General features: G+C 41.9%; 1 protein-coding gene across 2 annotated transcripts in view; it reads left to right on the top strand.

The window, feature by feature from the left end:
* Nucleotides 1–26,975, top strand: part of si:ch211-26b3.4 (connector enhancer of kinase suppressor of ras 2) — a 563,588-nt gene that overhangs the window by 507,628 nt on the left and 28,985 nt on the right. For both annotated transcript variants that reach the window (XM_052021060.1, XM_052021061.1), the window contains exon 19: nt 17,413–17,483. In XM_052021060.1, the coding sequence (XP_051877020.1) occupies nt 17,413–17,483 (71 nt within the window). The remainder of the gene's footprint in view (nt 1–17,412; nt 17,484–26,975) is intronic.

Genomic DNA, 26,975 nt, shown 5'->3' on the forward strand with positions numbered 1-26,975 from the left:
CACACACAGACAATGCTGGAAATCCCATTGATCCTGAACCCAGGGACAAATCCCTTCAGTATTCACCAGTCCTGATACATGAACATGCAATGCCAACAGCTGAGGTGTCTCTCTGTAGTAATATCAGACTCCATCTTTCATCCACCCTACTTTCACACCCCAGTGGCCCACTGATATCTCCCTCCAGCATCTTTTCTATCACACACCATCCACCCAATCAACCCATTTCCAAACTCAACATTTGGCGCAAGTATGAGGAAAGATAATGCGAAACAGGATAGAGAGGGTTCAGAAATTAAATGCCACTATCTCTACCATTGCAAGCCGAACCTGAGCATCATTTTATTTAAGTGCTTGGAGGGAAGTGGTAATCAAAGTGATGGTATTCTGACTTGAAGGTGAGAGTGCTGTCCATTGAGCCACAGCTGAAACTTCGCTGAACACACATGAACATAAGAAAAAGGAGCTGCAGTAGGCCACTCAGCCCCTCAAGCCTGCCCCACCATTCAATATGACCATGGCTGATCTGCCCCAGGCCTTATCTCTTCTTCTATGCAAGATCCACACGGACCTCAGTTCCCCAACTGTTGAAAACTTTACCTGCCTCCACATTATGTATCTCCACTGATCGAGTCTCCGGGTTAGAAGATTTTAGAGATTCACCATCTACATGAAAAGAAATTCCTTCACACCTCCATGTTAAATGGTCACCCCTTTATCTGGTAACTATGTCTGTCCCCTCATTCCAGACTGTCCTGCTGTTGGAACAGAAAAGTAAGTGTTGTCAGCTGCCCAGGAGCAGCAGCAACTGGAGTCCCAGGTAATCACAAGACTGATATCAGTGAGCCTTTGTGAAATGACAAAGTATGGTGATGTCAGGTGGTTTTGCCACATTGTTGTTGCTCTTTAATGCAGGATGATATGGTAATATAGGCCAAGGTACCATTGGAGATGGTTCTTACATCAATATCAAGGAAGATTCTTAAGACTCTAGAAGACTGTTAAGGACAGTAATGGCCTTTATTGCCATTAAGAGTAATAACTTTGTCTCTTGAACCAGTCGATCTCCCTAGTATATCTTTTTTTTAAATGTGTGTTACTTCAGTCTTGTACCTGAGACTCTTGAGAACCAGAATGAGAATCCATTTTTAAATTATCTCACTATCTGGTGATGGGACAGCCCCTTTGATAACAAAACCCCTCAAATATCCAGCCTTGCAATTACCAACCACTCACAACATCGGAGAATCACCGTACCCCCTGACTCTATGTTTACTTACTCCTTGCAGCCACCAACCCACTCTGTGAATATCTAAAGTGTCATGACCACCAAAGCCCAGTAATTAATAACACCCCCACAGCAGCCCACACCCCACACTTACCAAGCCCCACCCTCTGCCACCAACTCTTTGCAAATACCAGTCATTCCAACAAAACCACCTGAAACTGATAGTTAGAAGATCAATGGGTGATTTAATTCATATTTAAAAGATGTTTGGAGAAACTGCTTCAAGTTCCTATTTTCCTATTTAGTTCCATTTCATCTTCCTCCAAGTTTGGAAATCTCACTCTAGTAATTGTTGGGTGTGTGAGGATGAAATTAAGAATGACAGAGCTCACTTAAAGTTTTTAGGTTTATTTTAACATTCTGTTTTATCAACCATTATTTCCTTCTATCTCCTAAATTGTCCACTATTTATAGTCAAAAACCTTCTACATTTATTTGAAATGGATTTCCTCCTACATTAAAAGTGAGCAAAAAATGTTATTCTTTCACCTAAGAATTCATAATATAATATTGCTCATTTCTAGACTTGTGTGTGCTTCCCTTCACTCACAAAGAAAAAGAGGAATAGAAAAATGGATTTTGTTCGATAAGATCAAAATAGTTATTGCTCTGAGGATAAAACTCATTAATGTCTTTGTAAATAGAGTAACTAGAACAAAACAACACTGTATCCAATGCCAAATCTGATGTACTTTAAGCACTTGTGACACCTTATAGCAGCTGTGGTGATATACTTTGGCCTATGTACGTTGATAAGTCCTAAACTATGTTGAAATGTTCTATCAATAATTGGTCACATTAACGTATTGAATGGAGAGCTGACCCATATTGTGACACTGTATTAAGAGTTGGTCCATACTAAAATACTTAATCAAAATCTCGCCCATGTTGACATGAAATGAGAGCAGGCTCCTGCAAGTACATTTTACTTGGAACAAGGCCATATTGAAACAACCTTTTGATGTCTGGCTGGCTGACTTTGAAGCATTCACTCATGAGTTAGTTGATGTTCACAAGTGCATTCTGTATCCCAATGATCACATACTCCTGCCACAAAGAAATCTAATTTGCCACTGATGGATTAGTATTACTCCTCACTACATCCAAAATACCCTTGGCCCAGGTGACAGCAATTGCTTAATGGCTGCATTTATTTTCAGAACAGTAAGGAAGAAATGAAATGTTGTAACATCCTCCGAGTAAAAGGCATTGAAAAGAAACTGGAAGCAGGATTAAAGGAAGGAGAACGTTAATTAATTCCACACTTACAGGCAATAATATAGGGAGTTATAGTGATGATCCTCAGATCTGTTGATTACAGAGGGCTTGTTTAAAATGGAGCCAATAATTTGTAGCATTGGCACCAAGTCCAAACATCAGTGCAGCTGAATCAGAATGATTATGCTGGTGAACCTTTTCCCTGCTAGGATTAATTGCAGTCATTTTTTTTCTGTTGTACATTTTATTTTTGTCAATGTTATTTCTGTTAAAAATAAGCAATTTGACTGTACAGCTTATGAAAGCTGTGCCATTAAGTTATCAGTTTCAAAACATCTCATCCATATTTACTGATTAAATGATTGCCCACGGTCGTGTTGGTTGATATGTTTCTTGTCAAACTATGGTCAAGCAGTGAAGCTACTTTTCTGTTTAGCAATGTGCCAAATGAAATTTAGCATATTTATGAGCTTTCTAACACTTGTTGAAGAGTGGATTGCATGTCTATCCCATTCAAGATAGCAGTGAACTCAGGATCCACCTTCAGGAACATAAAATCCTTCACCTGTTATATCATTTCTAGCCTTTGATAGTTACTTAAAAGCATTTCATTTTGCAGGGTTGACATTCCGAACACACTTTATATGGGGATAAAAGATTGGAAGGATGGAAGATGCTGCCACAGTTTTAGATCTCTCCAGTGCTGGGAATGTCCACAGGGATCCTCGACTAAATCCCAGCATTAGGTTTAGCTTCGGAATGGACGATCTGCCTCATATTGTTGTGGAAAAACTACAGAACAGGCTCCCTTGAACCTTATATTCTATGTTGAAACAGGGTTAGTAAGAAATCCAAGGGAAATGTGATTACAATGTTTTAGAATTTTGAATGCAGTTCGAGGGGAACATAGCTCAGTCACAAACTTGGGCCTTGAATTTAAATTAACCCGTTCTGGAAATATCAGTGAATTGGTTTAGATCATGTGAAACTTGGATTGAAAGATTTACCAATAGATAAACTAGTGCAAGCATCAAAAGAAATATTTCTAATATCTCAACAAACGGGCATTCCACTTAAAGAGTCATAGAGTCATACAGCATGGAAACAGGCCCTTCGGCCCAACTTTAAGGATACTTTTTGAGGAGAGGATGGAAAACAGTGGATGGCAGGGTCCACTGCCAGCGATCAGAGGTAGTGTTGGGGTAGGAATCGAGGACCGTCAGTTATGGGTGGGAGTGTTTGGACTTGGATGGTGGCTAAATGGTGTGGGGGGGGGGATGTGTTGGAGTCACACAAGGGTCATGGTTGCCAGGAGGTTTTGGGCAGTGTTGGTGCCATGGGGAAGGGGGCCTGTTGGAGACGTAGTAAATAAACCAGTTAAAGGAGACCATCATGACTTGGGTTCCCAGTACTAGGCTGGGATGTGCTCAGGAAGATCTGCTGACACTTAGGCAGAAGCAGGCTTCACTGGTGCGTTGAGAGCCTGCACAATTGGTTTTGCAAATGACGTGGCCACTCCATCATGAATAAACATTCCCAATGTGGCATTCGATGTGCAAAACACATCATTTGCATCTGTTCAGGGACCTCCACGCATTGTGCTGAAGATACGCTGGGAAGTCCGGAATGAAAGTTTTGATCTTTGAAGCCCAAGTTACAAATGCCCGACTTTCATTCGCATTTTACTTTTCATGGAAATTGAATGATGTAACACATGAACAGCTGCCATCATGTGATCTAAGTTCTCAGCAAGTGTGCCTGCAAAGGAATATAGACCTGGTTACCAACTGGCTGAGAAGGTGGAAAATGAGTATAAAGTGGAGGGACATGATGCCTGGTGTCCAGAATAGAAAATATATTTTTTTATATATGATGGGATGCTACTCATGCAGATCATGTGGTTTCTCTGCATTCCTGTTGTGGCTCCTCTGTACTATATTTGGTGGTTTCCATGTATATAATGTAAATAATAAAAGCAAGGGTAGGCATGTTGATCTGTCATTTGAAAGGATCCTACCTTAGCTGATCTTTTGCTTTGTCTCCACTTTCCTGCATGATCCCCACAATCCAAACTTCATCTGAGCCTTGAAAATACTTCTTGAGTCTGTGTCCTAGGCCTCCCACAGTAGAGAATTACAAGCCGTTAGTGTAACACTTTACTACAATGCCAGCGACCAGGGTTCAAATCCTGCCACTGTCTGTAAGGAGTTTGTACGTTGTCCCCGAGTCTGCATGGGTTTCCTCCAGGTGCTCAGGTTTCCTCCCACATTCCAAAGATGTACAGGTTAGGAAGTTGTGGGCATGCTATGTTGGCGCCGGAAGCGTGGCGACACTTGCAGGCTGCCCCCAGAACACTACACAAAAAGATGTACTTCACTGTGTGTTTCGATGTACATGTGACTAATAAAGATATCTTAAAAAAAGAATTCCTTGTCACCTCAGTCTCATCCCAGGAACAGTACCATGTGATCGAAAAGTAATCTGCCAACCTGGTAAAGCTGCAGAATAAGACTATGTGTGTGCTTAATATCAAAAGCAGATTGCATTACATAGAATTAAGTGATCCCACAACCAATGTGAATCTTTGTGAAATTCTGGAAATGTTAAATATATAGAAGGAGAGCATATTAAGGGATTAATCATCTTTGAAAGTGTATAAATTACCAGGCAGAATGTATCTCAGACTCTTAAAAGAAACAAGAGGGGAAATAATGCAGGCTTTGTCTGTCATTGTCCCGATATTCTATGGCTGCAGGTGTGGTGTTGGGGGACTAGATGGTTGCTGATGTGGTACCATAGTTTAAAGGAAGAGAAAGGGGTAGACCAAGTAGTTACAGGCCACATTGGTGATGAACAAATAATAGAAAAAGATTCTGAGAGACAGGGAGGAACAGTTGAGTCAAGGACATAGATTTGCTTGGAGGATGTTGTGTCTGATTAATGGTTTAAATTTTTGAGCAGGTAACAGAGTGAGTGTAGTGCATTAGATGTAGTGTACATGGATTAGTATCACATAAAATAGCATGCTTAAAAGGTCTGATACAATTGGGTTAAATTCATAGTTCATTAAACACAGCATTACTTTACTAAATCCACGCTGACTGTCCTTCATTACTCATTCATTATTTAGCTCTCTAAATGCCATTTTATACTTTTGAGGAGGAACAAGGAGGATTCATGAAGGTAGTTCATTGGATGTAGCATACATAGATTGCAGTATGTCATTCGACCCACATTGCTCAGGCAGTACATTGGAATTGATTCGGTGGGAGGAAACGAAGGATTGACTGGAATTTTAGCGGTTGGAAGGTTGGTGGACTCATTGCTTTTTCTTGCATGTGCAAATGATTCAGGAACAAATGTTTGCACCGCAGTTAAGTTTGCAAATGGTACCAAAATCAGCAAAGTGAGCAATGGTGAGGAAGAAAGTTGTAGGTTGCAGGAAGATAGCAATTGACTGATAAGCTGGGCACAAAAATGTCAAACGAAACTCAGTTTATAAAAGTGTGGAGTAATGCATTTGGGAAAGACAAACAATGCAAGGGAATACACAGTAAAAGGCAATTCTGAATTTGGTGTTGTGCAATGAACCAGATTTGGTTAGGGAGCTTAAGGTAAAGGAACCCTTAGGAGAAAGTGATCATAATATGATAGAATTTACCCTGCAGTTTGAGAAGGAGAAGCTAAAATTAGATGTATCGGTGTTACGGTTGAGTAAACTTAACTACAGAGGCATGAGCGAGGAGCTGGCCAAAGTTGATTGGAAGGGAACCCTAGCAGTGATGACAGTAGAGCAGCAATGGCAGGAGTTTCTGGGAGTAATTCGGCAGACGCAGGATCAGTTCATCCCAAAGAAGAAGCATTCTAAAGGGAGGATGAGGCAACCGTGGCTGACGAGGGAAGTCAAAGACAGCATAGAAGCAAAAGAGAAGGCATACAACATTGCAAAAATTAGTGGGAAGCTAGAGGATTGGGAAGCTTTTAAAAACCAACAGAAGGCAACTAAAAAAGCAATAAGGGAAGAAAAAATGAAATATGAAGGTAAGTTAACCAATAATATAAAAGTGGTTGTTCAGATATATAAAGAGTAAAAGAGAGGCAAGAGTGGACATCGGACTGCTGGAAAATGATGCTGGCGGATTAGTAATTGGGAACAAAGAAATGGCAGATGAACTGAATAAGTATTTTGCATAAATCTTCACTGGGGAAGACACCAACAACATGCCCGAAATTCGAGAGAATCAGGGGGCAGAAGTGGGTGTAGTCGCTATTACTAAGAAGAAGGTGCTTGGGAAGTTAAAAGGTCAGAAGGTAGATAAGTCACTTGGACCGGATGAACTACACCTCAGGGTTCTGAAAAAGGTTGCTAAAGAGATTAGTAGTGAACTTTTAAGAATCGCTAGATTCAGTAATGGTTCCAGAGGACCGGAAAATCGCAAATGTCACTCCACTCTTTAAGAAAGGAAGGAGGCAAAAGACAGGAAATTACAGTGGCATGCAAAGGTTTGGGCACCCCTTGTCAAAATTTCTGTTACTGTGAATAGCTAAGCGAGTAAAAGATGACCTGATTTCCAAAAGACATAAAGTTAAAGATGACACATTTCTTTAATATTTAAAGCAAGATTACTTTTTTTATTTCCCTCTTTTACAGTTTCAAAATAACAAAAAAGGAAAAGGGCCCGAAGCAAAAGTTTGAGCACCCTGCATGGTCAGTACTTAGTAACGCCCCCTTTGGCAAGTATCACAGCTTGTAAACACTTTCTGTAGCCAGCTAAGAGTCTTCCAATTCTTGTTTGGGGGATTTTTGCCCATTCTTCCTTGCAAAAGGCTTCTAGTTCTGTGAGATTCTTGGACCATCTTGCATGCACAACTCTTTTGAGGTCTATCCAAAGATTTTCGATGATGTTTAGATCAGGGGACTGTGAGGTCCATGGCAAAACCTTCAGCTTGTGCCTCTTGAGGTAGTCCATTGTGGATTTTGAGTTGTGTTTAGGATCGTTATCCTGTTGTAGAAGCCATCCTCTTTTCATCTTCAGCTTTTTTACAGATGGTGTGATGTTTGGTTCCAGAATTTGCTGGTATTTAATTGAATTCATTCTTCCCTCTACCAGTGAAATGTTCCCCGTGCCACTGGCTGCAACACAAGCCCAAAGCATGATCGATCCACCCCCGTGCTTAACAGTTGGAGAGGTGTTCTTTTCATGAAATTCTGCACCCTTTTTTCTCCAAACATACCTTTGCTCATTGCAGCCAAGAAGTTATATTTTAACTTCATCAGTCCACAGGACTTGTTTCCAAAATGCATCAGGCTTGTTTAGATGTTCCTTTGCAAACTTCTGACGCTGAATTTTGTGGTGAGGACACAGGAAAGGTTTTCTTCTGATGACTCTTCCATGAAGGTCATATTTGTGCAGGTGTCGCTGCACAGTAGAACAGTGCACCACCACTCCAGAGTCTGCTAAATCTTCCTGAAGGTCTCTTGCAGCCAAACAGGGGTTTTGATTTGCCTTTCTAGCAATCCTATGAGCAGTTCTCTCGGAAAGTTTTCTTGGTCTTCCAGACCTCAACTTGACCTCCACCGTTCCTGTTTATTGCCATTTCTTAAAAAATTACATTACGAACTGAGGAAATGGCTACCTGAAAACACTTTGCTATCTTCTTATAGCCTTCTCCTGCTTTGTGGGCATCATTTATTTTAATTTTCAGAGTGCTAGGCAGCTGTTTAGAGGAGCCCAAGGCTGCTGATTGTTGGGACAAGGTTTGAGGAGTCAGGGTATTTATAAAGCTTTGAAATTTGCATCACCTGACCTTTCCTAATGATGACTGTGAACAAGCCATAGCCCTCACAAGCTAATGAAGGTCTGAGACCTTGGTAAAAGTTAACTGAGAGCTCAAATCTCTTGGGGTGCCCAAACTTTTGCATGGTGCTCCTTTCCTTTTTTCACTCTAAAATTGTACAAAACAAAAATGATACACTAATCTTGCTTAAAATGTTGAAAAGAATGTTTCATCTTTAACTGTATGACTTTTTGAGATCAGTTCATCTTCTACTCACTTAACTATTCACAGTAACAGAAATTTTGACCGTGGTACCCAAACTTTTGCATGCCACTGTTGTCACAAACCAGCAACAAAAGAAACACACTGAGCATGATTCAGTGTTAAAAACTATTTTATTAATCACTACTTATGATAATACGTAAAATAAAAGTAAAAAAAATGTTAGTATGTTAGAATTCGAAAATGTTAAACCTCGAACGTTAACCCCAAAACTAAACTCTTCGTGTGTGTGTGTGACAAAGTCCACAACTCCCAGTTCCGGAATAGTTCTTAAAGTTCAGTTCCGCAAGCCATAAGGTGAAACATGAGCAAGGGCTTCTTCAACAACCACTGTTGTCTGAAGATAAGATGTAGATGTAGAAAAACATAGAGAGAGTACATACGAAATCCAAATGTTCCACGATGGAACCCAAACGACACTTCAGTGTTTACTCGGTAGTGACTTCCTCACCCCGCAAGCATCCGAACCGTGGTCGTCCACACACAAATACCTGTTTCCTTCTACAGGTCAGCAACAAAGTGAACTCCACCGGATTACTTCCAACTTCCATACATGGATTTCAGTGGCAAACACAGTTATTGTTTCTCATCCATCGATAGAGAAAACAAGCAGGCTGGTGTCTCTCTCCCTTCTCTCTCTCTCTCCTTCTTCTGACTTCTTCAACAACGTCATTACGTCCTTTATCTTCTATTGACGTAAGCACGCCCCACACACACATACACACACACTCTCTATCTTAAAGGGACTTTCACTGAGTCCGTACTGTATATGCCAGTTAGCCTGACTTCAGTGGTTAGTAAGGTGTTAGAGTCCATTATTAAGGATAAGGTTTCAGGGTACTTGAAAGCACACGATAAAATAGGCTGAAGTCAGCATGGTTTCCTTAAGGGGAAATCTTGCCTGGCAAATCTGTTGGAATTCTTTGAGGAAGTGACAGGCAGCATAGACAAAGGAGAGTCAGCAGAAGTTGTTTACTTAGATTTTCAGAAGGCCTTTGTCAAGTTGCTGCACATGAGGCTGCTAAACAAGATAGGAGCCCAAGGTATAACAGGGAAAGTACCAGCATGGATAGAAGATTGGCTGACTGGCAGAAGACAAAGAGTGGGAATAAAGGGGGACTTTTCTGTTGGCTGACTGTGACTAGTGTTCCACAGGGGTCAGTGTTGGGTCCGCTACTTTTCACGTTGTATGTTAATGATCTGGATGATGGAATTGATGGCTTTGTGGCCAAGTTTGCGGATGATACAAAGATAGGTGGAGGGGCAGGTAGTGTTGCGGAACCAGAGTCTGCAGAAGGACTTGGACAGGTTGGGAGAATGAGCAAAGAAGTGGCAGATGGAATGCAGTGTACGATCATGCACTTTGGTAGAAGGAATAAAGGCATATGTTATTTTCTAAACAGGGAGCGATTTCATAAATTGGAGGTGCAAAGGGACTTGGGAGCCCCAGTGCAGGATTCCCTAAAGGTTAACTTGCAGGTTGAGTCGGTGGTAAGGAAGGCAAATACAATGTTAGCATTCATTTCGAGATGGCTAGAAAAAAGAAGCAAGGATGTAATGCTGAGGCTTTATAAGGCTTTGGTCAGACCACACTTGGAGTATTGTGAACAGTTTTGGGCCCCATATCTAAGGAAGGATGTGCTGGTCCAGAGGAGGTTTAAGAGAATGATCCCAAGAATGAAAGGGTTAACATATGAGGAGCATTTGATAACTCTGGGCCTGTACTCACTGGAGTTTAGAAGGATGAGGGGGGATCTCATTGAAAGCTACCGAATATTGAAAGGCCTGGATAGAGTGGACGTGGAGAGGATGTTTCTAGTAGTCGGAGAGTCTAGGACTTGAGGGCACAGCCTCAGAATAGAAAGATGTCCCTTTAGAACAGAGATGAAGAGGAAATTCTTGAGCCAGAGGGTGGTGAATCTGTGGAATTCATTGCCACAGACAGCTGTGGAGGCCAAGTCATTGGGTATATTTAAAGTGGAGGTTAAGAGGTTAATTAGTAAGGATGTCAGAGGTTACAGGGAGAATGCAGGAAAATGTGGTTGAGAGGGAAAAATAAATTAGGGCAGGCACAGTAGTGTAGTGGTTAGCGTAACGCTATTACAGCGCCAGCAACCCAGGTTCAATTCCGGCCACTGTCTATAAGGAGTTTGTATGTTCTCCCCATATCTGTGTGGGTTTCCTCTGGGTGCTCCAGTTTCCTCCTGCATTCCAAAGATGTACGGGTTAGAAAGTTGTGGGCATGCTATGTTGGCGAAGGAAGCATGGCAACGTTTGCGGGCTGCCCCCAGAACACTCTACACAAAAGATATGTTTCGATGTACACGTGACTAATAAAGATACCTTATCTTAAGTCAGCCATGATAAAATGATGAAGCAGACTCGATGGGCCGATTGGCCTAATTCTGCTCCTATGTCTTATGATCTTAAGTGTAAGGACAAAGAGGGACCCTAGAATGCTTGTCCACAGATTCAGGAAGGTAGGAAACAGATTGATAATTTGGTTAAGGGGCATATGGCATACTGGCATTGATAGCCAAGGCAGAGAATGAAAGAACATTCTAGAACTGTACAAAACCTAGAGTTCTGGTCGAGACAGCTCAGGAATGGTGTGATTGCACTGGAGATAGAGCAAAGGAAATCCACCAGGAACTGGAGAATTGCAATTAGGAAAAATTAGTTACGCTGGGATTGTTTTCTTTGGAACATCGGAGACTAAAGGGACACTTAATCAGTTATATGAAGATAAGACAAGATATTTTTATTAGTCACATGTACATCGAAACACACAGTGAAATGCATCTTTTGCATAGAGTGTTCTGGGGCAACCCGCACCATGCTTCCAGCGCCAACATAGCCTGCCCACAACTTCCTAATCTGTACGTCTTTGGAATGTGGGAGGAAACCGGAGCACCCGGAGGAAACCCACGCAGACACAGGGAGAACGTACAAACTCCTTACAGATAGTGGCTGGAATTGAACCCAGGTCGCTGGCGCTGTAATGGTGTTATGCTAACCGCTACACTACTGTGCCTGCCCAAGTTCTGAGAAGCCTGGATAGATTGAAGAGGAAGATTTATTTTCTTTAGCAGAGGGGTCAAAAAATAGATGACTTAGATTTAAAGAAACTGCTCAAAGGATTAGAGGGAAGATGAGAAAAATTGTTTTCTCCCAGAGGGTGGTGAGGGTCTGGAATTCACTGTCTGATGGGGTGCAAGAGGCAGAAATCCTCACCATACTTATTAGGTGCTTAGAAGAGCCCAGACAGAGCAATAATCTACAAGGCTATGGATAGAGAGCTGGGAAGTGAGCTTAACTTGAATGAGCCACTTGTGGCTAGTGTGGACATGATGATCTACTTGCATGTATACATTTTGGTAATTCTTGGATTCTCCTGTACTCCCGTTATGGACATAATTGTGTTTGCTTGTCCTCCAGTTAAAAGTATGATCCAACTGTACTAGGATCATGGAACTGATGTGGGTCCTCTCTTCCCCAGCCATGGATATGATGTGACCCTCCTGCACTGTAGTTATTGATGTGATGTGGTGCTCCTACATTGCAGTAAAGAATATGATATGGGTCCCCTGTAGTCAGTCATGGATATGACCTGATGTCTCTGTACTCTATTTACAGAGATAATGTGGAGCCCAAACATCACAATGACTAATACTTAGCTGTAAAATTCTACCTAGAGGCATGTTTTATTCCAATTCCACAGAAGAACTTTTAGTATGAGAGGAGGATCACAGCAGGCTGCTTGGTATATGCTTTTAAATTTGGTACAAATAGGCTTTCTTTTCTGTAAGAATTGGAAAAAATTATCTTGTGTCACATAAAATAGCACATTAAAATGATTCAATAAAATTCCATAGTCTTGCTTTGAATAATTGGCTCTGGATTTTTATAGTCCATCTACATGCTTAATAATGTATTTCTTTTTCAATTATTTATTGCTTCATTCATTTTTAATTCATGTTAAACTTTAAAGCAATCAAATATTTTGTTTGTTCTGAATTATGAGGGTAATTCTGAAAAATATACACCTACAACTAGCTATTCCAAACCTTAATATGCTAGTTTTTGGTGAAAGTTTAAAATATATGCTCTCTTCAGTAATTACCTGATCAGCTTTTCCTTACAAAACATGTACAATGTATTAAATCTGGCTGCTTTCTTGAACTGGAGGAGATAGGAACAGGGAAGGTAACCACAGACTTGCAGTATTCATCTAAAGAATGAGCTGTGTGGATTTAAGGATTTATTGCACTTCTGTGCCCTACATGAGGGAACAGGTCTATGGGCAATCACCCAATGATGGCACACAAATTCCTGATGTCCATCAACAGTGAATGATGGACTGGGTATAGACAGATGCAGTTGGTTATGAACATCTCCCAAAAGGAAATGTGATATCAAACATGGAATGCGAGGTTCTGCCATCTGACCTTCACCTATACATAATTCTCTCAATCATGTGAAGTTCCAAATACCCATTATTTAATTGAGGTTGGTCTCCTCAATTATAGTAATGCACAAGGAATTTTAATTTGAGCAGTATTTGCCACACACTTCTGTATGGGTGATACTCTATAGATGTTAAGAAGCATCCCTCCAAGTATGGACACCCTAATACAGAACCTCAACAGTATGGGCATTCTCCACAGGAACTCACTGCGAGTATCAACAGAATTTAGGGTTTCACTAAAAATATGCTCATGCTCCAGGGATGTCTTTAAGCACTAACATGCTCCAGTACTATTCTACAACCACTGACACATCTCAGGAAATCTTAATTATGTACTCTGCAAATACTGATTATCTACGAACAGGGAATCAAAGATCCAGCTCTTCAAGTACACATCTATGACAAGTACACAAGGACAATTAAAACATTCTTAGATGTGCACTAAATGTTTAATTATGTTGTGGGGTTCTGCCTCTGCCAACTTTCCAGGCAGTGAGTTCCAAACACACATAACCTTTTGGGTGAAAACATTTTATTTCATCTTCCTTCTAATTCTTCAAACTTTTGACCCAACTACTCAGAGAAATAGCTCATTCCTATTCACTCCATCCAGTCCCCACAATATTTTAGATGCCTCAACAAAGTTTCCTGTCAGCCTCCTCTATTCCAAACAAAATAGCCATTGTTTATCCAGTCTCTCCTCATAGCCACAACTTTTCAGTCCTTGCAATATTTTCATAAATCTCCTCTACACCTCTCTGCTGATATGGTGACTAACAATGTATGCTGAACTTAAGCTGCGGTCTAACTGAAGTCGCGTACAGTTCCAGCATACCCTCCCTTCTCATATTTCTTGCCTTGTCTAATAAAGGCAGGAATACCATATGCCTTTTTTAACCTGTCCTGATACCATCAAGGATCTGTGCATATACATTCCCATGGTTTGTCCCCATCACTCAATATCCACCCATTTATTGTATAATCCCTTCCCTTATTGTGCCATCCCAATGCATTACCTCACACTTCTCTAGACTAAATTGTATTTGCCACTTTTCTGCCCAACTGACCAGACCACTGATGTCTTCCTATAGTCAAGAGCTTTCCCATCAACCATACAACCAATTTTTGTATCATCTGCAAATCGGGTCCCGACATTTAAAAGTCTATGTCATCTGTATATATTGTAAAAAATAAGGTATTAAGCTCTGGGTCCTGTGAAACTACACTGGTGCCTTCCAGTCACAAATACATCTTCAGCCAATAATCTTTGCTTCCAACCCCTGAGCCAGTTTCGGATCCAGTTTGGTGAAGAAGGCATATGACATGCTTGCCTTCATCGTCTGGGGCATAGAACATAAAAGGTGGTACATTATGTTGCAATTTTACAAAATACTGGTTAGATCACAGTGGTAGGATTGTGTGCAGTTCTGGTTGCCACACTATAGGAAGGATACAGTTGCACTGGAGAGAGTGCAGAGTAGATTCACCAGGATTTTGTCTGGATTGGAGAACTTTAGATATGGAGGGAGATTGGATAGACTGGGTTTGTTATCCCCAGAGCAAAGGAACTGAATGGTGACCTGGTATAAAATGATGAGATGGAGATGGTAGATTGTCAGAATCTTTTTGCTATGGTAGAGATGTTAAAAATGAGGGGATAGGTTTAAGGTGAGAGGAAGGAGTTTTAAAGAGGATCTGAGGGGAATGTTCCACCTCCACACATTTACACACATCCACTCTCCGCACATTTACACACATTCACCACCTCCACGTTGTGTGAAGAGTGGATGTGTGATTCTGATACATGCCAGAATCTCTCTAAAAAGCACTGATGTACAGCAGGGATTCCTCCCCCCACAACCACCCCCCCCCCCCATTCCAAGTATCTAAGCACAGCAGAGACTCCCTCCAAATACATACATACACTGGAGCCTCTCTACAAGTACTGACACACTTCAGAGACTCTCAATAATTACTTACACACTCAGGGACTCTCCACAAGTACTGACTTGTTCCAATGACACTGCAAATGCTGACACATCCTACTCTCTGCATACTGACACACTCCATAAATTTTCCTCTGTAGAATTAACAAGCAGCAGACACTCTCTGCAAGCATTGGCATGCTGCAACTATGCTCATACTTACCGATATGCAGTAGGGACCTTCCCCAAGAAATGATACACACTAGTGATTCTGTACGGGTACAGATGTACCACAGAAACTCCCTACAAATACTGACAAATACGAGGGACTCCCTATGTACTGACACATGCCAGGAACTCACTGCAAGTACAGACATACTCCAAACACAGTTTGCAAGTAGTGACACATGCCAGAGACCCTCTGCAAAAACTGACACGCTCCAAGATGATCCAAAAGTACCAGGGACTCTGAAGCACTGCAGAGACTCTCAACACACAGACATACAAGTGTAGACATGCTCCAAAGTCTCTCAACAATTACTGACACACGCAGGGACCCTCCACAAGAACTGATTAACACCAGACACTAGCTACAAGTACTGACATACTCTGTAGCCTCTGAACAAATACTAATACTCTCTACAAACTCAGGTCCACAGTCTACAGGTACTGATGCACATCTTGCACTGTTTGCAAATTCTGACAGACTCCAAAAGGCACCACAGACTTTCCATAGGTACTGATACACTCAAAGAAGTCCCTACAAATATTGGGAAGATCCTAGCAATCTTTTAAGTGGCTGCATTCTGTTCACTGTCTACAAATTGGCACATGATTATGGAGTGCTTCCAAATACTAATACCCAGGAACCTCTAGAAGTACTGACTCACTCGAGCTGTTCCCTAAATTGCTGACTCACAATAGACGTCCTTGAATACAATTACTGATGCACTCCAAGTATCCCATATACTGCAGGTAGTCACACCTTGTGGGGCTCTCTATAAATACTGACACACTCCAAGAATGCACTGCAATTATTGATTTTGTGTAACTTGGTGCTTAGTAGGGCTGGAGCATAACCTTTAACCAGGGCAAATGTGTGGATCTCAATTTCAACTTCAGGGACAAAACAGGGAATTTTATAGTGAAAATGGAAACCTTTGTTATGGAGAGAATGTGATGGAAGTTAAATGGTAGGACTGTGGCCAGTTCAAATCAACCTGAGACACTGGCCAAGGAAAGGAATGGAATTGGTGGTGAGTGTAGAACAGTGGGAGCCAATGATAATGGCTTCATTCTTCCAAGGTTGAATCAGAGGAAATCATAGATCATACAAGAGTGAATGTTAGACAGGTAATATTGGAGACAAAGAGAGAAACAGGCCCTCCTGCCCATTGAGTTCACACCAACCATAAACCACCAATTCACATTAATCCTACATTAATCCCATTTTTTATTCTCCCCATATTCCCATTAACTCGCCCCAGATTCTACCACTCACCTACACAAAGGGCAATTTACAGTGGCCAATTAACCTGCACATCCTTGGGATGTGAGAAGAAACTGGAGCACTTGGGGAAATCTGTATGGTAACTGGGAAAACATGTAAGCTCCACACAGCAAGAGAGGTCAGGATTGAACATGAGTCACTGACACTGTGAGGCAGGAACTCTACTTGCTGTGCCTCTGTGCTACCCATGTACTCCACTGAGACAATGGAGTAGTCAGGATGGGTAAAGCTGTGTCTCTCCAACATAAATGTAGAAGCTGATCCCATGTGTTTGGATTATATTGCCATATATTGAGTATAAGAATAAGGAAGTCGCACTGCAGCTATATAAAGTTTTAGTCAGACCACACTTGGAGTATTGTGTGCAGTTCTGGTCACCCCATTATAGGAAGGATGTGAAGACTATGGAAAGCGTGCAAAAGAGGTTTACCAGGATGCCTGGATTGGAGGGCATAAGCTACAAGGACAAGTTGGACAAACTTGGGTTGTTCTCCCAAGAGCGTCTAAGGCTAAGGGGAGATCTGATAGTGGTTTTTAAAATTATGCGAGGTATAGATAGGGTAGACAGTCAGAATCTGTTCCCCAGGGTAGAAATGTTAAACACCAGAGGATATGCTTTTAAGGTTAGAGGGGGGATATTTAAAGGAGACCTGAGGGGCAAGTTTTTACACAGAGAGTGGTCAGTGCCTGGAATGTGTTACCAGTAGAAGCAGGCAGTTTGGTTGAGTTTAAGAGGCTTTTAGATAGACACATGAATACGAAGGGAATGGGGGGATAAGGATGATACACAGGGGAGGAGGAACATGTAGTATAAATTGGCATCAAGATTGGCACAACATCGTGGGCCGAATGGCCTATTCAGTGCCATACTGTTCTATATTCTATATTTACTCAAACCCACCTAAGCTATCTTTCTCTCTCTGCCCTGCCTTTGTGTCCGTAGGTGGATGAACCGACTGGGCCTAGCTGCTATTGGATATGCACCCGATGATAAGGTGACCAGACCAGATGAAGGTGAGCAAAAGCTTTTATAATGATAAAAAAAGATCTCATGCTCTGCAGAAATACTTTCTAATGGGAGCTGGGAGAGGGAAGAACTGCTGCTAATACTCACTGTTAGACCTGGTAGCCTCAAGCAACAAGGTGGGCCCAATGGTTACCAGCTTGGAACAGAAGGCAGTCAGGAGCATGTTCAGTAATGTACATTTTACTCCTTTGGGGATTGTATTAAACAGATGCTAACTGTACACACATACGTATAGGTGGATATCCTTAATGTCCTTATTATTAGTTTGGGAGAAACTGTTTCTGTGCTCCCCTTCCCACATCCACCACCACCCATCTGGAGTCATAGAGTCATACAGCATAGAAACAAGCCATTTGGCGTACTATGTCCATGCCAACCAGTGAGCACCCATCGTATTAATCCCATCTTTCAGCACTTGGCCCGTATCCTTCTATGCTGAGGCAATTCAAGTGCTTATCTGGACACCGCTTAACTCTGCTTCAACCACTCTCTCCGGCAGTACACTGAGGTACTCACCACCCTCTGGGTGCAAAAGGACCCCCTCAAATCCCCTTTAAATCTCTAACCCCTTACCCTAAACCTTTGCTCGGCTCATGCCCCTGGGTTTAGAGTCTCTGCACAGAGCAAGATCCCATAATTTAATGCATTTGTTGTCAACAATTCTGCTCAAGATCCTTTGAGAAGTACAATAAAATATTTTCATTCTCTTTTCTACCTCTACTTCATTTCTTTTTCTGGATTATAACTGTGATTTAGCCAGAGCTCCCCATTTGAAGTTTTGCTCACCTTATTTTTGAACTCCAGAACTTCGAGTTCTCTTTTATTGAAAAGGTGGAACATGGGCATGGTAACACAGTGAGGGCATCTGGAATTCTTCTGCCACCTGTTTACTTCAAACAAGTTAAAGGAGAGATTTAACTTCAAAATCTGAGGTGAACTCTCAAAGCATTTGTGTGCAAGTGAGCCATCCTGCATTTCCAGCTCTGTTTTGATCAGTACAGCTGTCTCTAGCCTCAATGCTCACTAAAGCACAAAAGCAGTGAGCCTTATCAAATCCAGGCCAGAAGTTTAACCACCGAGTTACCATACATGAGCTTTCATCACCAAAAAAGGTGAAACCCATTGCCTTTCTGTGCAACAAAGTCGATGGAAAATATCTGAAGGCGAACTGGAGGGTAATGAATAGAAATAAGTAAATTAAATAAGAAGCACTGACAGCCATTGAGTCGTGAAATAAAAGGACAACATTGTGAAAGTAATGGCTCATCATTTAATTGGCTTTTTGTGTCTAGGTGTTCTGATTGTAAATGGATCTAAACATATTCTACCATAAGATAGGAAACAAGTACTGTGGCTTTAATCATGAGTCCTTTCAACAAGTTACATAAAATGCAAGAGAGATTATGTCATTCAAGGAGAAGTTGCCATTTGTTTAATTCACTTCTTATTGCACAATTTTGTTTTGGTTTGTGATGTTCCCACAAGAATCACTGCACATGAGCCAGCTGGGGAATACCTCCACTGGCTTGTTTTCCTGGAAGTTATTTCTCCCCCTATTATTCTTTGTACACATGTATGTCTGACAAAGCAGAATTTCTGTCCATCCCCGATATCCTTAGAGACAATGTGACCCATATTTATTTTGTGCTGGGAGGAGAGTGGAAGTGATGAGAAACTAAGTTCACGGCTTTCCCAAAATTAATAACAGGACACCTGTTACAGTTTTTCAGCAAATTTTCCACCTAATATCTCCCCAGGCTGGTTGACAAAAGAACAATCAGGAAGCAGCTGCTAGCGCATAGGCACAGCAAGTAGAGCTGCTGCCTCACAGCTCCAGCAAGCCGGGTTCAATCTTGGACTCTGGTATGTCTGTACAGAGTTTGCATGTTCTCCCTGTGACCACATGGGTTTCCCCCAGGTGCTCCAGTCTCATCTCCCATCCCAAGGACGTATGAGCAGGTAGGCTACATGGCTACTGTAAATTGCCCCCAGTGCAATACCAAAACTGGAAAGCATGTAAGGCAAGGAGTGAAGGGTTCAGAGTGGATCTGAGGGAGATTTTTGCCTAGGTGGTGGTTGGAATCAGGAACACACTATCTGAGTAAGTGATGGAGGCAGAGAACTTGTATCTAGACAAACACTTAAATCGCCAGGTCATAGAGGCTATGGACCAAGTGCCAGTAAATGGAATCAGTATAGCTGGAGACTTGATGGCCAGCATCAATATGGTGAGCCACAAAGCCTTTCCCTCTGCAGTATGTCTCCATCACTCTTTGAGTCTATTGTGTGACTGAACTTACCACAAAGCAGACCATTGGTGAAACGTTGCCTTTCAAGAACTTCAGGTCTGCAGCCTGCTAATCCAGAGTTAGAAACCGTGGCTTTGGATTACTTCACCCAGTATCCTGACAATGAAACAGTTTGCGTCAATGAGCTAAAAACAAACCATGCTAAATCAATGCTTTGCTACTTTTCAGTTCGACAGCAGAGAAATTTTGCCCATGTTTGCATCTGAACTGAAGGGGAGCCAATAACCTCGCCGGGAGGTTTGCTCGTGCTACTTGGGAGGGTTTAAACTAGAGAGGCAAGGGGATGGGAACCACAGCAGCAGGGCAACAGGAGGTGGGGTTGAGGGCAAGAAAGATGGTTTGACAAGTAAGTCTGAAGGGAAGGACAGCAAGGGACAGGCTAATAAACATGGTGGGACTGATGGGCTGAAATGTGGTTATTCCAACACGAGGAGTATTATGGGTAAGGAGGATGAACTTTGAGCCTGGATCAGTACAAGGAGTTATGGTGCTGTTGCCATTATAGAGACCTGGTTGCGTGAGGGACAGGACTGGCAGTTCAACGTTCCTGGGTTTTGCTGTTTTAGATGTGATGGTAGTGGGGGGGTGGGGGGGTGAGGTAAAAGAAGTGGAGGGGTTGCAGTGCTGATGAGGGAGAATGTCACAGCAGTACTCACAGAGGATACACTGGAGGGCTCGTCCATTGAAGCAATTTGGGTGGAGCTCAAAAATAAGAAAGGTGCAATTACGCTGATGGGATGACATTATAGGCCCTCCAGTAGCCACCAAGAGTGAAGGAACAGATATGTAAACAGATTATGGAAAGGTGCAGATAGGGTTATCATAGTGGGGGACTTTAATTTCCCCAGTACTGATTGGAACTTCCTTTATACAAGAAGCTTAGATGGGGCGGGATTTCTTCAGTGCATCCAGGAAGGGCTCTTGAAACAGTATGCAGAGAGTCCAACTAGAGGAGAGAACACACTGGGCCTGGTTTTGGGAAATGAGCCCGGCCAGGTGACAGGCCTGATAGTAGGTGAACATTTTGGGAATAGTGATCACAACTCATTATGTTTTAAGATAGTTATGAGTAAGGATAAAATTGGATCTTGTGGGAACGTACTAAATTGGGGGAGGGCAAATTATGGCGGGATAAGACAGGAGCTAAGAGGTATTGATTGGGAGTAGCTGCTGTTGGACAAGTCCACATCTGACATGTGGGAGTTGCTTAAAGACCAGCTGATCAGAGTTCAGGATTGGCATGTTCCGGTAAGGAGTAAGGACAAGGATGGTAAGGTAAAGGAACCAAGAGGTCCTAAATTTATTCAGGAAGAGAAAGGAAGCATACTTAAGATTTAGGAAGCTAAAATCAGAATGGTCCCTTGTGGAATGTAAAGATAGCAGGATAGCTTTTTTAATTTCACAAATAAACTTTATTCATAATAAAAATAATATACACAAAGGAAGAAAATGCAAAAACAAAACCTTAGCATTCATGGTTGTTACATTCAATAATGTAAACTTTAAGGAAAAAAAGACATAATTTATTTGGTTCCCTGAGGTGATACCTCTTTCATTGTTCGAGGGGCTTCCCCACCCAACTCAACCTCTCTGTGGTAGCAGAAAGAGCCTAGACTGTGGTCCTTCCCCAGAGCCTTAGCATTGGTTGCACCGAGCTTCATTGCATCCCTCAGCACGTAGTCCTGCATAGCAGGAAAGTGCTCAAGCAGGCGATTAGGAAGGCCAAAAGGGGCCATGAATCGTCCTTAGCGAGCAGGGTCAAGGAAAATCCCAAGGCATTTTACACTTACATTAAGAAAAAGAGAATAACTAAGGAAAGGGTAGATCCACTCAAGTATAAAGGAAGGAATTTGTACTTGGAATCGGAGCAAGTGGCCATTGTACTAACTGAGTACTTAGCATTGTATTTACCGAGGAGAAGAATCTGGAGGATAGTGAAAAGAGAGTGGGGCATGCTAATATGCTGGGACATTTTGAGATTAAGGATGAAGTAGTGCTGGGTTTTCTGGAGATCATTAAGTGGATAAGTCCCCAGGTCCTGATGGCATATATCCCAGAATATTGAAAGAAGCAAGTGAGGAGATTGCTGGGGCTTTGACAAGGATCTTTCTGTCCTCACTAGTAACAGGCAAGGTCCCAGAGGACTGGAGAGTAGCAAATGTTGTGCCCTTGTTCAAGAAGGGAAATTGGGATAATCCATGTAATTATAAACCAGTAGCTCATGTCAGTGGTAGGGAAGCTATTGGAGAGGATATGGGGGATAGGATTTATGCACATTTGGAAAGGCATGGCCTGCTTAGGAACAGTCAGCGTGGGTTTGTGCAGGGCAAGTCATGCCTTACGAACTTGATTGAGTTTTTTGAGGAGGTGACGAAGGTGCTTGATGAGGGTAAGGCAGTGGACGTTACCTACATGGACCTTAGTAAGGCATTTGACAAGGTCCCTCATGGTAGGTTGATTCAGAAGGTAAAGATGCATGGGATCCAGGGTCAATTGCAATTTTGGATTTGGAAGTGGCTTGCCTATAGAAGACAGAGAGTAGGGGTGGAAGGCTGTTATTCTAGCTGGAGGTTTGCGACCAGTGGTGTTCCATAAGGATCAGTGCTGGGACCTCTGTTGTTTGTGACATATATCAATGATTTGGATGAACATATAGATGGGTGGATCAGCAAGTTTGCTGATAACACAGATGGTGTTGTGGATAATGTAAAGGAGTATCAAAGGATACAGCGGGGTATAGATCAATTACAAATATGGGCAGAGAAGTGGCAGCTGGAGTTTAATCCAGGCAGTGTGAGGTCTTGCACTTTGGGAGGTCAAATGAACGAAGAAAGTATACAGTTAGTGGTAGGCTCTTTAATAGCATTAAAGTACAGAGGGATCTTGGGGTCCAGGTCCATAGTTCACTGAAAGTGGCTACACAAATGGAGAAAGTGGTAAAGAAGTCGTTTGGCATGCTTGCCTTCATTGGTTGGGTGTTGAATATAATGAAGTCATGTTGCAGCTATATAAAAGCTTAGTCTGTTGTAGGTATTCACCCTCAACAACAATAATTGATTAAGCACAAAGAGAATCTGTAAAAACTGACAATTACCTTTATTGGTTCAGTTAACAACAAACATGCAAGTTATACAAAACTAAATATCTGTGCACACACCCACTAGATTTCTCTGACCCTCCCTGAACAGTCAAAGAATAGAATAGGTAATACCCAGGAATAGGAATTCATGTTGGTCAGGTATTCCTCTTGATCCCAACATAATCTCCACGTTTTCGACATGGGGTCATCCACCCTGTGATCGTTGGTCTCCAGAGTTCTCACTGCTTCTACACCCCAAATCCTCCATTCTTATCCTCTTTCTTATCAGATCAAACTGTTGTGTTTTGATTTTGTTGGCTCTGGCTCATCTGGCTAGCTGGTGTCAGCTTCTCATTGGATCTGGCCCAAGGCTACAAGCAGTATTACTTTATTGTTCTTCCCCCAGACTTGTGCGTCAGGTAACTTTCGTTGTTCTCTCTGTCAGACCAGTTCAAACCAGTTTAGCCAGGTCAGCCAAACACTGGGCACACGTCAAAGTCTGTTCCTTCCATAAACCTGCCATTTCTACCTAACCAAATAAACAGTTCATAAACAGCTTCTTATTTGGAAATGATCTCAGGTTTAGCAAATTATCAGTAGGGGCCACGTTGCATCCACTTTCAATTGCTCTGATCAAACCATCCCTGAGCAAGAACCAGTTCATAAAACAGTTCACAAAATGGTGGCCACAAGAACAGTCTCACAAAATGGCAGCCTCCATTGCTTTAACCACATGGCAAGAACACAGATATTTGGTTTGTCTGCTTCCACTGTCTTGGCTCATTCCAATTAGCTGCTTTGTAGATTTTAAGTCATTTCTGGCCAACATCACCACCCCCCCCCCCCCACCCCATGATCCAAAGATACTTATCTTAGGACCATCATCCTCCTCTCATTCTATTGACTGCCCACAGGACTGCCATAGACCCCCAGCGGGTGTGTTACGCTCGTGTTATTAAAAAAATCATTTACTTACTTAATTCAGACAGTTCTCTTTTATACCAATAATCATCCCTGCTGTTTTATTAGTGCATCACGTTCTAAATTTCATTCTTCCATCTTCTACATTGATATACATTATTACAATTATCAATATGCATAACGTTAATATTACAGCAGCATGTGATACTATCCTCACCCATAGATGTACATTAGATGTACACATTAGATTCCCAATTCCAAAACTCCCTCCAAAAATCTGGGTCACGCAATACATTATTTGCCTTATCGGCATGCGTTCTAATTATTTTAGTGTGTTTACTCCATTGATGAACTATTTCCTTTGCTTCCTTCGCAATTTGTGTCCAGTCAAGTGTGGAATCGGTGGCAATTCGGTAACAACATACCTCCACAGATAGTGATCCATGTCAGTGCATCAAATCGTTGAGGTTTTCCTTCACTACTACATTTACTACTGGCTGACGCAAAGGTTGTCCTCCAATAGCCAGATCTAAAGCCACATTTCCAAAAGCTACACTATGTCCTTCCAAAAGGCACCATTTCCCTCCCTTGGTATAACTCATAGCTGCCATTGCTATATAGTACATCTGTCCCACATGTGCATATTGTATGAAAGACTGATTATTCACTGGCAAAATAGACAACAAACAATTTTCATAAGTACTGAAACCACAGCTTGTGAGTTTTCCACTTTGTTATTTCTTCTGGGCAGGCTCAGTGCAGGCCCCCCATGATGGCATCTGAATAAATCTATCCCTTTCCCAGCACCATTCACAACAATAGCACGAGTTGGTGCATTACTTAAGGATATCCAAGTATTCTTGTAACACTTGCCCGCATTGTGAACCTTTTTCAAAGGGTAGATTAGATTATTTCCATATTGGGGAATGTAGAACACTGCACCGACATAAAGCCTTCCTTTACTGTCATCGCAGGTACCCAGCACTCTATTGGTTAGTGTGAGACTTCTAAGGTGACATAAGGTACCTTTTCTCCACCCCATTATTCTAGCTGCTCATCTGAAACCCAATTTGTTACTTCATGTGCATCAAGTTGTAATAAATTTGTGCCACTCATGGCCAGTACCCAACTAGCATATGTAGCACGTCTCAGCCTTACGAAGCACGTCTCAGCTTTACAACAAACTTGATTATTGACTGCAGAGGCATCACTTCTCCTTAGAATTTGATCTTGATAACTTTCTCCAGTAATATCCCATATTTTCTGTTGGAGGGACTGTATCTGATTTTCTCATCCTGTCATATCCAAGGTATTGACTGCTGCTACCCCCGATGCATAACCTGCTCCCACTAATTCCTATAGTCCTCTTTTCCTTTGTTTAACTGGTTTAAACTCACTCCTGCTTAGTTGTGTCCCAAGAAGATGAGTGAATAACTGTTTCATGGTATGCAAGAACCACTCAGGCACTATTATTTCAGGTAGATTAAAAACTACCTGTACATGCTGATATCTTAGTACCAAAGTGACAGATTCCCCTGGATCTTCTAACACTAATCCTACCCCTCTGTATTACACTGGGTCTCACTACACTTAGGCAGACTCTGGTGTCAATTATTTGAGGGTGTGGGGTAGTAAGTTTTCTGGTAGTTTCGAAAATCACAAAGGGTCCTGGGTCCTGACAGAAACTCTTGCCCCCATCTTTTAATGCTCTTTTCACTCTACTTCCCACCACCCCCCCCGCCCCCATATCATGTCCTCCTGTGTATAGTTAATAATGATTCCAAACAACCTTTGAAAAACACTTGGTGTAACTGCCCCAATCAATATATCTCTTGTGGGAGTCACTGCCCCACTCAATGTTCATGAGTGTGATCCCACAGAACATAATCCTACCATGGTCATCATTAACTGATGGTTTCTCAATAAATGGGCCTAAAAACTGACTAATGATTCTCCCCCTAGAATAGTTTATAATGTCAGCCCTACTGTTTCATTACATGAGAACTGTACCCTTGTACGCTCTGGGATACCCGAGGTTTTGTCCACACACGTCAAACCATCCACCTCGCATAATACAAGTTCAAATCCTCTATTTCTCCTTTGTTATCCCGACTTACCTGCATCCATTGAGAAAAGTTGTGTTTTTGATCACAGGGTATTCTCCAAGTGTTGACACCATTGCTGGCGCATTCGTCAGTTGTAATGGTTCTGGAGGAACTCCGACCACAACCCCAGTCACAAGATTAATTCCATCCCAACAAAAAACATTATTCCCTTCATCTTGGGTTAATCCACATTGTTCTGTGTTGTTGCACCTTCCTTTATCTTTTCCAGGGCATTCTCAGCTCCCCGGTGTCCCCATAGGTCATGGAACCACCAGATCATTTGGTTCCAAAGAACAAAGGAAAAGATGGCTGGGTGAGGGCCCCCCACACACTAACACATTCACACAACTTCTTAAAGAAACACAGCCTCTTAAAAGATAAGAGCTCCTGCAAATACACTTCATGTAGAATAGCAGAATTTTTCAATTCGTCACATCCTATTCCTTTCAAGCATAGGATTAATTCAAACTTCCTCCCAATACAAATTTAACAAACACACGAGAACCTTCCACTCACTCACACACGTTCTCTCTCTTTCTCTCTCAAGTGGCCACATCTCATGCAACAATTTAAACTTACAAACCATTTACGCTTTAAACCATTTCAGAAAATGACTTCCTCTTAAGGGTCAAACAGCTGCAAAATATATTAAATTGCAATCATATAAAATTTTGAGGAAGTATGAAATTTTAAGACATTAAAACAAAGGAATGCTGGAAGTTATTCTTCATGCATAAGTAAGCATTCAACAAGTTTAAAGCATGACATTCCCACATCACCCAAAACTCCAACATCTTCTGAGCTTTCCCAAACTTCAATCTCTGATCTGTATTAGGATTCAGATTATATTGGACTGTTTGTTGCACAGTTCCGGGCGTAATGACTCACATTACCACAGTTGAAACAAAAGAGCTGGTCATTGACTTGAGGAAAGGGGGCGGTGTTCATGCACCTGTCTACATCAATGGTGCTGAGGTTGAGAGGGTTGGAAGCTTCAAGTTCCTGGGAGTGAACATCACCAACAGCCTGTCCTGGTCAAATCACGTAGAAGCCACGGCCAAGAAA

This window comes from Pristis pectinata, chromosome 8, assembly GCF_009764475.1.
Source record: "Pristis pectinata isolate sPriPec2 chromosome 8, sPriPec2.1.pri, whole genome shotgun sequence".
Taxonomy (NCBI): Eukaryota; Metazoa; Chordata; class Chondrichthyes; order Rhinopristiformes; family Pristidae; genus Pristis; species Pristis pectinata.